The sequence below is a fragment of the Pimephales promelas genome, chromosome 13 (genome assembly GCF_988280905.1).
Source record: "Pimephales promelas chromosome 13, fPimPro1.hap1.1, whole genome shotgun sequence".
NCBI lineage: Eukaryota > Metazoa > Chordata > Actinopteri > Cypriniformes > Leuciscidae > Pimephales > Pimephales promelas.
The window spans coordinates 27,627,503-27,640,763 of NC_142781.1; the positions used below are offsets into that span (position 1 = coordinate 27,627,503).

The 13,261-nt window shown below is 34.5% G+C and overlaps 2 protein-coding genes across 2 annotated transcripts; one reads left to right on the forward strand and one right to left on the reverse strand.

Annotated features, from left to right (window-relative positions):
• Positions 1–1,917: 1,917 nt before the first annotated feature.
• On the forward strand, positions 1,918–6,823 carry atf3 (activating transcription factor 3). The gene is made up of 4 exons (XM_039693071.2): positions 1,918–2,064; positions 3,501–3,751; positions 3,979–4,086; positions 4,679–6,823. The coding sequence occupies exons 2-4, from the start codon at positions 3,509–3,511 to the stop codon at positions 4,934–4,936; spliced, it is 609 nt and encodes a 202-aa protein (XP_039549005.2). The 5' UTR covers positions 1,918–2,064; positions 3,501–3,508; the 3' UTR covers positions 4,937–6,823.
• Positions 6,824–11,254: 4,431 nt separating this feature from the next.
• On the reverse strand, positions 11,255–13,115 carry batf3 (basic leucine zipper ATF-like transcription factor 3). Its single transcript, XM_039692339.2, has 3 exons — positions 12,671–13,115; positions 12,329–12,433; positions 11,255–12,119 (listed from the first exon to the last, which is right to left on the reverse strand). The coding sequence occupies exons 1-3, from the start codon at positions 12,743–12,745 to the stop codon at positions 11,937–11,939; spliced, it is 363 nt and encodes a 120-aa protein (XP_039548273.1). The 5' UTR covers positions 12,746–13,115; the 3' UTR covers positions 11,255–11,936.
• Positions 13,116–13,261: the final 146 nt, after the last annotated feature.

The following is a 13,261-nucleotide window of genomic DNA, read 5'->3' on the forward strand; positions in this document are numbered from 1 at the left end:
AATGACACATAATGAATTTCATTGCATTGGGCAACATAAAATCAAATGCATCATGCAAACAATTTATACAAGACATTTTCTCAGAACTAACTTCCCTTTTCTATTACAACTGGCGTCAAGGTGATAGTGAATGTATGAAGTCAGTTCCTCTTGAAGTTCACACTGCTGTCTAGCAGAATAACCGCAGATTACATTATATGGACATCTTAGAACATTTATTGTTGCTATAAATCCAACTTAAACTTTTTTTCTAAAACAAAAAAACAACTAGATTTATTTTTTTAACTGCTATTTGGTTTGGATTTAAAAAGATTTTTAAATTTTTAAATGCTTATGTAACTCCCTCATTACCTAGATTCATTAATTCGAATAAAATAGTTTTTGAGCCAGGCAGTCATAATTTCTCTTGAGAAAAATAAATATTGCCATGTTTTGACTTGTGTCAGGTTTACACACAGCTCCTTGGTAACATTATTTTGTGTTCAAGCTCAATTGAAAAAGGGAGTGTTTTAGTAGGACTGGTAAAAGGAGATCATTGGAAATTTCTAGAACACTGGCATACTGGTAATGACCCAACCAGTGCGAGAAAGCTGCGCTTCGCGTCCAGGAGAGGAATGCAGACAGACTTGCCCACTCCCTAAAATCACTCCAAAATGATTCCGTTTAATATCCACAACTCAAAATAAACAGACAAAAGCTATGAGCTCTAATGTCTAATTTCACTATGCACTTTTGTCTTACTTCTAAAAAAATATTGTTGGTTAAACAAGTAAGTAACCTGGTTGCCTTAAAATTTTAAGTTTTTTGAAAAATTTTAAGTTGATTGAACTGATTGAAAAGTGAGTTAATACAATGAAGGAGATTGATTTAATCAACAGAAACTCAAAATAATAAGTTATCTCAACTAAATAAATTATTTAAGTTGTGATAACATTTTTTTTTTACAGTGAAATTTATTCTAATATTACATAAATAATAGGCATGCCTGTTCTAAAACAACTACATCAGAGCTTTAGTGGAACATAAACAACATTTCCACTAGCTTAAATGGATATTTCACCCAAAAATGAAAAGAAGATATTTCGAAGCATGTCGGAAACCAAACAGTCGATGGGCCCCATATTCCCCCCATACTATAAAAGTCAATGGGATCCATCAAGTGCTAGTTACCCATATTTTTTAAATATCTTCTTTTGCGTTCAGCAGAAGACGGAAATTCATGTTTGGGTGAACTATCCCTTTAACATTGATTAACCCACAGATAAAACAGGACATCAGGTTCACAACAATCAAAATAAAACATAATAAAGCCAGGTTTAATTACAACCTTGATATTGTAAAAGTTGAACGCACTGTAAAATGTCAATTCACTAAAACTGAAACGTTTGTTCTTTGTAAATTCGAAGTGGTGCCAAAGTTACACTGATAATTACACCTTCTCAATCTATGAATTTAAATGGTTGAACATGAACATGTTAAATGGTGAAAACATGCTTACTGCCGTATTTGATGTTCATTAATGGACTAAATAAAACACATCAAAACACTGACCTTGGGATCAGCTCTCCATCTTCATACAATTCTCCATTAACAAACAAAAAAGAGTGTGTTTAACAGAGAGAGAAGACTTGTCTGGTCTCATTCTGATCAAGCCAGTCAATTTCTCCTCTCCCAAGTCTTTTTTTTTTTCATAACTATTCAGCATTACATTAGAGCATACCAGAGATCCCATGTCATTATACGGGTATGTCTTTATTTGCTCATTAGGTTAACATGTCATCCTGCTACGATTTCGATTACTCCATTGTACAGACAGGGCGGGGGGCTGAGCATGCCCAGTTATGGTGCGCGCAGAGGGTTGCCTGATTGCATCATTGCAAAGACATACTATAAATAGGGTGACGTCACTCGCCCCGCCTCTAGTAGTAGTTCACGTCCTCCAGCCATTAAAAGGGGTGATGCAACGAGCCGGGCGACAACAGTAACGTTACCAGCTGAGAGAGCGAGAACACTCCTGCCGGCGGAGAGCATCACAACACGCGCGTTTTATTCAGCAAAAACAAGGTCAGTGACAACATTCTTTCTCTTGTTATTTATGGCTTTTGTTGTACCTGTTCTAGAACACACTCTGGAAAATGTCGAGGCTATGTTGTAGCTAAATCGACTGAATTCAATATTGTGTTTTTGGATAAAGCGATTGTTTATAATACTTTATAGGCTATTCAAAATGTTATCTTATATTTTACTATATGTATTTATATATAATTAATTATTTGTTTATCTTATAGTCGAAGTTATCTTGTTCTCAAGAATAGTTGCAAAACGTGCGGAACTGCGCTGCAGTAACTCGTGTTGTAATATTTGTATAATAACTGATTATGATATTCTATTGGCGAATCTTTATAGGCAACTGTGAAAAATATTTAGGCTATCAATAACTGTTTACTATAGCAACCAACACTTTGGGTAAAGTGTCACCGGATTAGAGTTTATTAAATAAACAGTTAAAGATGATGATTTTATAGGATTATCTACTTATGATTGTAGACCTGCTATGCATGTAATTAGAGAATATATTTTACATTTGAGTATGGTAATTGAATGTAGTCGCATAACTTTTGAATAAAGCGATAACAACAAAAAAGTGTGATATAGGCTATATCGACTAAGCTAAATGTATGTTACGTCAGTGTGACTGTAAAAAATACGGTAAAATATTGACAACTGTGATTAAAAGAAACCCTTTAAAAAGTGATGTGATGTTAAAAGTATTACTATAGGCTATGTCACACTTTCTATGTCATTATATTGTGTTAAAATACTAACTTGTTTGAGCTATTCAAATCTGTTTGCCACTGTAAATGTACTGAGAATAAGAGAATATGTGGTACAATTTAAGGCTTTGATGAATATCACTTTGAAAATTTGTCTGTGTGACTATGTAATAGCCTATTATTATTATTATTATTATTAAAAGACAGAGCACAGATTTACAAACACAAAGCCCCTTTAGGGTAAAACATAACCTTGAAATTATTCTAAAAAATGAACTAAACATGAGCTTCTGGGAATACCCCTTTCTCCTGAAATAATAACAGTATTTTACTTAACAGTTTTACTTTAAGTATATTTATGGACTTGTTAAATATATTTTTCAATTGTAAATAATATATTGAAACAATATGTATAAATATATTTAATACAATTATATATATTCATACTTTTTATTTCTATTATAGATCTGAACACTATTTTACAGTGCAATTACATGTATTGATTTCATTTTTTTATTACAGTTAATCATTCAATAGCCTATGTTTTTTTTTTTTTTACAGTAACTTTTTTACATTCTATCTTTTTTACATTATTTAAGTTGGTAGTCTAATATTTTATAGAGAAGGGGGTGGGGGGGAGATAGTTTCTAACTGACTACAAAAAAACTTCTGAAATGATCTTCTCTTATCATGACCATGACTTAAGTCTTGCCTCATATGTTTTAGATTTCGGAATGATGCTTCAGCATCCTGGCTTGGGTTCCTTGGAGATCAGCGCATCGGCTTTGGTTCCCTGCCTCTCCCCGCCAGGCTCTCTCACACTGGACGACTTCACCAACTTCACTCCATTAGTGAAAGAGGAGCTGCGCTACGCCATCCAGAACAAACGCATGTCAAACGGCATGAGCACCTTGACCACTGATCGAGCATGTATGAACAGCGAACGACCCCCTGAACTACCTGTAATGAAGCGACTGGTAAGAATGACTCATTTACAGTAATCGCATTTAAAATGAAAGTAATTTCTTGTATTTCACATCGGTTATATTGAGTAACACACACGTAGAAAAGCCATGCTTGCACAATTCTTTGTTCATCCACTTGTGGATCGAATTCAGAACCATTAGATATTTCATAAAATCCATATTCATTACACAATGTGGGCATATGTTTTTAATGTATGTGATGAATATTATAATTTTAGGCCACTCCAGAGGAGAGTGAACGAAGAAAAAGACGGAGGGAAAGAAACAAAGTTGCAGCAGCAAAATGCCGAAACAAGAAAAAGGAGAAAACCGATCATTTACAAAAGGTAGTCTTTATTTCCTCTTTATATACTATATATATATATATATATATATATAATTGTTTACATTAATGTTAATCAATTGAATATAATTATTTTATATATACACACACACAAACAATACATTTATATAATTGATTACATTAATATGAAGATATTTAGATATATTTATTAAGCGTGTGTGTGTGTATATAATATATATATATATATATATATATATATATATATATATATATATACACACACTTAAGTATATCAAAATATCTTATCTATAATTGATATCTAATATATAATTGATTATATTAATATTAATTAATTGAATATATATTCAATTAATTAATATTAATGTAATCAATTATATCAGTTAAAAAATATTATATATATATATTATAATTGATTACATTAATATGAATTAATTAATTGTATTATATATATATATATATTCAATGAATTAATAATATTATAATGAAATAATATTATATTGACTGATATAATTGATTACATTATTAATCATATATATTTATGATTAATTTATTTTAATTTACAAACATTTTACACTCATTTATATTCAATGAATGGCTTTTGTTTTTTGATTCAGGAGTCCGAGAAGTTGGAGTCCATCAACGCCGAGTTGAAAGCCCAGATTGAGGAGCTGAAGAACCAAAAGCAGCAGCTAGTTTACATGCTCAACCTGCACAGGCCCACCTGCATTGTCCGTGCTCAGAACGGCCAGACCCCTGAAGATGAAAGGAAGCTCTTCATCCAGCAAATCAAAGAGACCACCCTGCAGGGTCTGAATCTAACCATAAGTGGACCAACACACACCGCGATACCAACTAGCTGTGGGCATCTCTGAATCCCCCAAACTGTACAGGCAAGAAGCTAATGGCTCCGCAATCCTCGCCAAGGAACACTGGGAGGTTCACCCACGTTATAAAGGACTAAACACGGGTGCCTGCCATGATGCCACTCAAGGTCGGTCTGATGTACACTGAAAGAAAGAGACTGTTAAAGCACTAAAGTGTTGAAGGACGTCTGATGCGTTTTTCTCTTATTTAAATGTGTTCGTAAATGTATATGCTTTTTGTATGCACCAAAGCTTGACGTCATGTTGACGCCAGAACGACATGATGTCTTCTATTTATCGGCTTGTTGGTTGAATGAAACCCTGGCGGTGGGTTTGACAGCAAGTACTATTCTAGTGAGGGGGGGGGGGGGACCTAGTGATTTGTGTGTATCTTTTTCATTAATTTTGGCAGACATACAGGGTGATGAATGAAGTTGTTTAGTTTGGTTACAAATGTATCTGTGGCCTCTGTCGTGTTAAGTGTCCACATAACATGCCATGTGAAGTATTTCAAGCTGCTACTAATCTCTCAGGACTTGGGCTATGTATATTACAGGAAACTCATGCTAAAACAGATAAAATAACAGGGAAGTCGACGAGGAGTGGACTTTGAGACGCCACTTACATACAAGGAAACCTCTACCCTTCACCACTGAAAGGCTGTCTATCACCTCAAACATCTGACTATATTGTTGTTACAATGCTGTGAGCAGGAGGGTCTGCATTTATCAGTCCACTGTAAAAAGAAAGAAAAAAGAAAGTGTTTTTTGTGCTTTTAGCAAGGACATACTTATTTTCTGATGTATAATGTAGCTGTGTGTTGTTATTGTCTATAGACCAGCTGACAGTGAACCATCTCGGAACGTTCTGACAAGGTTCTCTTAAAGTCATGAGCAAACGTTCTTAATAGAATGTTCCTTTAAAGTTATGTTCTCAAAACCTCATTAATACATTGTTCATCTTTTTCTGTAATAAGTTGTTTTATATAGTTACTACTTGTTTTAGAACAATCGGAGAACATTTAAAAGTGACATTCTCAAAATGTTTGTAGAAATGTTTAAATGGAACGTTTGCATAACCAAGACAGGGAAATTAGATGTTTTAAAGTGTCAGAGAACTTTGGGAGGTAAAGTTTGCATTATGTTTGCAAAAATGGAACATTCCCTTAATGTTTTGTTTAACGTTTGCATAACCAAAACAGGTTTTTTAATTGGATCAGAGAACATTCAACTTAATGGGAATGTTAGCAAAACGTTCTTAGAATGTTATTGTTAGCTGGAAAAAAAGAAGCTTAAAATATTCAATGTAAAGCTTGAAATATTCAACGTAAAGCTCTTAATAATTGTCTGGCTGTGTTCCTGGGTCATGTGTCTAGCACTTTTAATGTCACGCCATGTTGTTAGTGAAGAAACACATACCACAAGACATCTGATCGGGCCCTGTGACTGTATTGCCTAATATTACAGAAAGGTGTTAGAAATATTTTAAAATTCAAGAAACTCCCTAATCTTTTTACAAATTTCTGCCTCTTGTTTTTGAGTAGTCTAAATGTGTGTTCTGTCGTGTAGTGAAAGGTTAAGTGACGCAGGCGTCAGGTAGATATTTCCTTTTTTTGTTTTGTTGTCGTTGTTCAAATAGGCATGCCACAAAATGTGGTACTACTGACATTATATGTGCAATGAAAACAAAGCTTTCTGTTTGTGGTTAAACCAGGTTTTATCCATCACATCATTGCTGTCCACATAAGAGTTCAAGTGCACTTGCTACCAGAAGTCATGTTTGAGAAGGTATAATGGGCTGTATTCAATTGCATATTTATATAAAATGGCTTCATTTTGACTGTCTGTTGTTTGTTTTTGATACTTTATTAATAAAAAAAATACCACTTGCATTTGAGTCATGCTTTGAGGTCAAATGTTATTATGATTGAATCACCCTGATTGCATCAGAAGAGGCAACACCTTGTCATGTAAGTGTACTTGAGGTGTTCAACAAGCAGTTGTGTTGAGATATTTGCTGAAGGGCAAGCCCGCACATGTATAACTTGAGAAACGTGCTGAGTGTAAACCCCTGAGGTGATCAAGTTCATGCAACCAGTGAGCAATGATTCAGCATTTTCTGCTGATTTGAATGATTACTTCTGTTAAAGTGGGTGGTTTAATACAAGGAAAACACATATTATGATTTTTAATTGATTAGAGATGATAATGTAAGGCTTTTAGAAAAAGTCTTCTGAAATTCCCCTGAAAGCCCTCTAGGGTTGTGTTTTGGTAACTCCCTTTTTGGACAAAAGTGCAGGAATTATTCTGAATTTTAAATAATTGGTTCGTTTTAAAAAACAATTTCTAGAAGAAGAAAAAATGTGGTTGTACAGGAACTAAAAGTACCTTTTAAACCTTTCTCTTTGAGAGGGAGTTATTTAGCATGACTGGTTTTTTAATAGGGATAAAAGTACACAGACAAACTGAAACTGCCTTACTTTCATTAATCAAAAGCAAATACAATATGTAACCAGGCAATGATGTAGAATTTCTACCAAAAATAAAATATAAGAGTCTTCTTTTTTGTCAAAAATAGCCTTTAATGCAAATATGGCACTAAATAACTAAATAAAATAAGGGTCCGACTCCCAAGGTTGATGTTCTCTGCCAGAGTCAAAGGTGAGTTAAATATTAAATCTTATATGGCTGCAGATAATCTGTTGAAAACCTAAATTAAAAGCCTTCGTGCCATAATTGCTTTCTCCACCCTTTCCGTGATCCACAATAAAAAACATACCTTTTGGCCTTTTTATTTGCTGTATGCTCCAGTTTAGTTTGAACTCGAGCCATTCATGTTTGTGCACATCCCTTAATGTAGAAAAACATATTTATGGGGCAATCAAGTCTTAGTTGCTGCTCATTGCTTCATCATTGCTGATGCAGATTGATGTCAGCCATGTGATGATAAACTCTTGAATAACTTCCACCTCTTTTCTGAAAACATACAGCGCCCATAAAGGCAATAAACCCTGCATTACCATCACCAGGAAACATACACTCTTTGTTCATATTTGTTTCCCAATCAGTGCACTGAAATGAATCACTATTTGCAATTAAATTTTTTTTAGGTATGAACACACCTTTGGAACTACAGTAAATGATCACCTCACGGAATGTATTTTTTAATATATTTTTTAATTTGTGAATATGAATTTCTATTTAAATCCGAAATACATTGCATTCCTTTGACATCTTACAGTGAGCTGGAAGTGACCCCGGTTCATAACACCATGACCTGACTTTCACAGTAATGCAAGTGCACTTTGCCCTGTCAGAATGTGAACAAACATGGTCAATAAATGCAATCAGCGGAAACTTCACATTCTGATGCAACCACTTAAAACTGTTGCAATGGAATCTTAAGATGTCAAAAAGGGTGTTGTAATGCTATTTCAAACACCGGTGTTATAACCTTTGAACACTATAGTAATGATTTTAATGGTTTTGATGTGATGCATTCCTGACCGACAGGCTTTTACCTTGTAAGATAGGAGGAACACTTTACTCCTTCAGGGTTAAAACGGTAAAAGTACCGTTCACAACCCTGAGGTTATTTTTCCTAGATTAATGATTGCATTTAGCGAACAGTCTAGACCACTTCCTGCCCAGTTACATGGAAATGTCCCTTCTTTTTACTACGGGGGTGCTCAAGGAAGCGTGGGTTCAGCGGGAACGTCAATGTCCACATTCTTCTTTAAGTTCCTGTAAGGCTTCCAAGAGTTTTTAGATGCGAGTTCCAAGGGCAACCACCTACAGTCTCTATACCAGGAACTTACAGATATAAGGAAGGAAAAGTTACCATCACAGAACTTAGACACACCCCTAATTTCCCATTTCACAATTGGAATTTGCATTCGCCTCTTTTCAGATTCAAAAACATGTCCACTTTAAAAGGCAATGTTAAAGTTTCTGATAATCTTTTCTACTTCCTTCTATTTTCGTGTTGTGACTAAGAGACATTTCCTTACAGCTCCGACGCAGCCTGAACGTTTACGATGTAGTAGAAGACATAGGCTACATTTGTTGCAAATATTGATTAAACAGATTATTTACAAACTATTTTATCAGTATTTTATCTATTTTTCAGTATATTTACATCAAAGACGTAGATTAAATAAAATATAATTTAAATAAAATTTTGATGCATGTTCATTAACAAATGTGTCCACTAGAGGGCATGGCAATCAAACAATTGTAATAGGCCACAAAATCTATCTATCTATCTATCTATCTATCTATCTATCTATCTATCTATCTATCTATCTATCTATCTATCTATCTATCTATCTATCCATCCATCCATCCATCCATCCATCCATCCATCCATCCATCCATCCATCCATCCATCCATCCATCCATCTATCTATCTATCTATCTATCTATCTATCTATCTATCTATCTATCTATCTATCTATCTATATATCTATCTATCTATTTGTCTATCTATCTATCTATCTATCTATCTATCTTTCAAATATACTGTTTTCTAACTTTTTAAATATAATTAGCGTATCTAAATGTAAATAATTTTAGTCCCAATCTTTTTTTATTAGTAATTAACCAGACAAAACACAACTGTACATTAATTGAATCAAAAAGAGAAGAAAAAAATGACACATTTTCTTATATTAAATCCCTCCCTCCGCTATTCAAACTTCTAACCAAATTCTCAACAAATAAGTCGAAATGAAATGACTCAGAATGGTTCACACTTATTTCTAATGATGTGACCAAAACCAACTGTACATAATATAAGTCAGTTCAGAGTGGCAAAATTGACTCAAAATGTTGCACTGATTGTTGATAATAATGGATAACAATATGAGGGAGAGAAAGAAGAGTGTGTGTGTTAGAGGAGGAAGAGGATGAGGGCAAGGTGTGGAGAATGTTGTCATGGCTGGATCTGCTTCGTGGTTTTTCGCTTTGCCAGCAGAGATGATGTGGTGTCTGTGATGCGGACAAAATCATGAAGACATGATGCTGAAGCAGAATACAATCTCTCTTACTGACCCTGATTCTGCAGTTGCACAAATCACAAAGTGACTACAACATGCTTTCATTATTTTAGACTTTTTTTTTACTGTAACCTTTTTGGCTTTTGAAGTTGGGTCACTCTTTTTTCACAGTAAACTATTTATTCACCTTACTACAGTAAATTAAGATTATACTTTTTTGTTACAACTCACTTTTTTTCTGTAACTGCATTCTGGATTCTGTGCTCTCCATTTTTTGCTTTAGTGTATAACGAATGATCAGAAGTGTTTATAATATTGATTTGCTGTGTGTATGATCTGAAAGCAGATCAAATGGTTTCGAGGCAATTGTTTGATTTTTCCGGAAGATTCAGAGGTTCTCTGAATGTAGTTTAAAGATTTGGTTTTGTGTTTAAGGTTTTGAGAAAGTGGCTGATGGTTCTGAGAAATGTATTTTAGCAGTTCAGAAAAACAGTAAAATCAGCAACTCACTCCCTATATTCAAGGGAGAGAAGTAAGAAGAAGAAAAGAAATAGGCTAAACAACAACAATAAAAAAATATATATTTATTATTTTCCCTCACCAATATGAATCTTTCCTCTTTCAATTAGTTAGATTTAATTACAGTGTATACACTGTATATATATTATACACTAATATATACATTGTGTAAATATATTATTATTTTTTTTATTATTTTTTTTGACATTTTTATACGGAACTTGCTCTGTGTCAATTGTTACTGAAACTCTCTGATATTTTGGGGAAGAGGTAAAACGTTCAAATCCAGGAATACAGACCTTTGTGACCAAAGTTAATAGAGGTGTTAGTTTCATTGCCATTTGCATTCATATGCTTCTACTCTACTGTACATACCAGATGACCCATTTGTGATGCATCATGTATACATTTTTTTTTTAAACGTATCTTTGCAAACAGTATCATGAGGCTATGCATTAATAGTTTACCCATGCTAAACAATTCCATGTGCATAGTCATGAACAAACAAATATACCATATTAAAACTTTCTGTTTTATAAGTTTGTTTGTTTTTTTTACATTGTCAAACAATGCTTTTTGGCTTTAACGTTTTAAAACGAAAGTCAACAGATCCAAACTCAAGGACATTTCAGAAGAGAAGAGAAAACTGGAAGAGAAATATAGAAGTGTGTACCCTGCACTGGTTAGGAAGGTAAGTCCATGGGAGTTTGAGGAAGTGATACACACAAGAAAAAAAATCAGACCACCATCTTACCGCAACCACCCCCAGATATGGTTTCAACACAAATGAGAAAAAAAAAATACACATGTGGTCATTTTCTGATTCAGTGACCTCATTTTAATAGAAATTGAATCACTATTACAATTTACGCTAGTGATTTCAATCTGCGTCATACAGTTTATAAACAGAGTGATTCCTTTTTATTAAAATAAAATAATTCCCCTAATACTTACAATCACCACAGCAAAACATGAATACGCAAGACAGAATAGTAACATTGACATTTGAATTGAGCTGTTGTGGTTATTTTTAATAGTGCAGCAATATCAAAACTGCTGTAACAGACTTTTGAAACTAACCTTAGGTATTTTGGTCGGACACGCTCTCATAAAGCAGAAGTCCCTTCTCGCATGTCGTTCATTCACTGCCCATCAACTATGGTATAACAGATGGTTTAGTTAGTGGTTATGGACTCTATCACAGTAAATATTGTGGATTTATTCACGTGAGGCATAACCCCATGGGAAAAGTAACATACGACTACAGAGAATCTGTATTCTGAACCTATCAAAATGCAAACGAGAATGTTTGAGCGTGAATTAATCATTCAACAGCATGTTAACGGAAAACACAGCATACTGAACTCACGGGTTAATACTTTAAAATAAAAAGCATAAAAACTGCATGCCGCAAGTCACTTGCATTTAGGATACTTCATTTATCCTTAAATGGAAATTCAGACAGCATGAGCAGCATCAGGTGTGAGTGAGTCTTCATCTAGACATAAACTCAGGTGGCACTGTGCCTGTGGACCTTGTTGTGGGGGTCATACAGTTCACGACAGGGCATAAAGGCTCATGGGCTTTGAGGGCATCTGTTAAGCATTGCTGTTCCTCAATCAAAAGCTGGACTTCCTTCCTCAGCAGGCTGTTCTCCTGTTCCAGACACTCATACTCCTGGTTAAACAAAATTTCAGTATGTCAAAAACCACATCAATCACATGCGCATCACTGTGCATTTGGTGTATTTTCCCATGTCTGCCCACTTATTGTCAACATATGTCTATGGAGTAAAACCTGTTAAACAAGCAGTTTACCGGAAAGAAAAAAAAATGTTGAAATCAACATATTTAGGCTACATTCTATACAATAAGCAGGTTACAAACCTCGTGCAACTCGTCAGCTCTCTGGGTTTGTTTTTTGCGGCTTCTCTGTGCAGCAACTCGGTTCTTTTCTCTTCTTTTCAACCTTTTCTCATCATCATCAGAGCTCTGAATCATAACCAGATGTTGTAGAAGTTATGCTGTGTTGTTTCTCGAACATTTTGCAATACTGTGCAGGATTAACGTATTAGTAAATCATACAATCATTTTGGATGGCACTGATCCATCGATGAGAATGAACATGTTCGATAGTAGTTTGTAAATTATGTAGGCTTTACTCATTTATAACAGTTTATGCGTTTGTAATAATTTAAAGAAAAGAAACAAGCATAAAAAGTTACATACCTCACTCTTTCGAAACAACCGTAAAGCTGGAGCATCATTTCGAGTAAAGTTACTTGTCGCATTGAAAAGTGACATGACAGGTGCAGGAGAGCACGAGCACAATGAAGACTTACGCCCACTAAACTTGATGGAAAATGAAACCTGCAAATTAAGAGTCCGTGTTAATTAACGCAAGTTTAGGCATTTTTAAACTGTCAGTCAACGTGCTACAGTGACATTAATGATTTCTTGCAAATGCCGTCGGCGGATGTTCTTTGAAGTCACGTGGTGCTCTCGAGGACGCCACAGTAACTTCGGTCGGGTTTTCGCTTTTGGGTCATTCCACGAAATGACAATTTCAATCCGTTTACTTCACAATTTTGTCAGTTAAACTTCCTCCACCCTTTTGGAGAAAATGAGATAAAAAAAATAGTGTCAGATTTTCATCTCTGTTCACGAGGGATACAATAGAATAGAGGGACCCTTTCAATTAGTCCACGTTTTTTATATATATATATATATATGCCAGTTAATTTGGAAACCAACACTGGTAGACCAAGAACACCTTGTGGTATGAACCTGAACCACATCATCACAACAGTTCTCTAAAAA

Coding starts and splice junctions, on each gene's coding strand:
- atf3 (XM_039693071.2), top strand. CDS start 3,509: ATGATGCTTCAGCATCCTGGCTTGGGTTCCTTGGAGATCAGCGCATCG. Junction 3,752..3,978: donor TACCTGTAATGAAGCGACTG/GTAAGAATGACT, acceptor TTATAATTTTAG/GCCACTCCAGAGGAGAGTGA. Junction 4,087..4,678: donor AAACCGATCATTTACAAAAG/GTAGTCTTTATT, acceptor TTTTTGATTCAG/GAGTCCGAGAAGTTGGAGTC.
- batf3 (XM_039692339.2), bottom strand. CDS start 12,745: ATGTCACTTTTCAATGCGACAAGTAACTTTACTCGAAATGATGCTCCA. Junction 12,434..12,670: donor GGTTGTTTCGAAAGAGTGAG/GTATGTAACTTT, acceptor GTTATGATTCAG/AGCTCTGATGATGATGAGAA. Junction 12,120..12,328: donor GAGCTGACGAGTTGCACGAG/GTTTGTAACCTG, acceptor TTGTTTAACCAG/GAGTATGAGTGTCTGGAACA.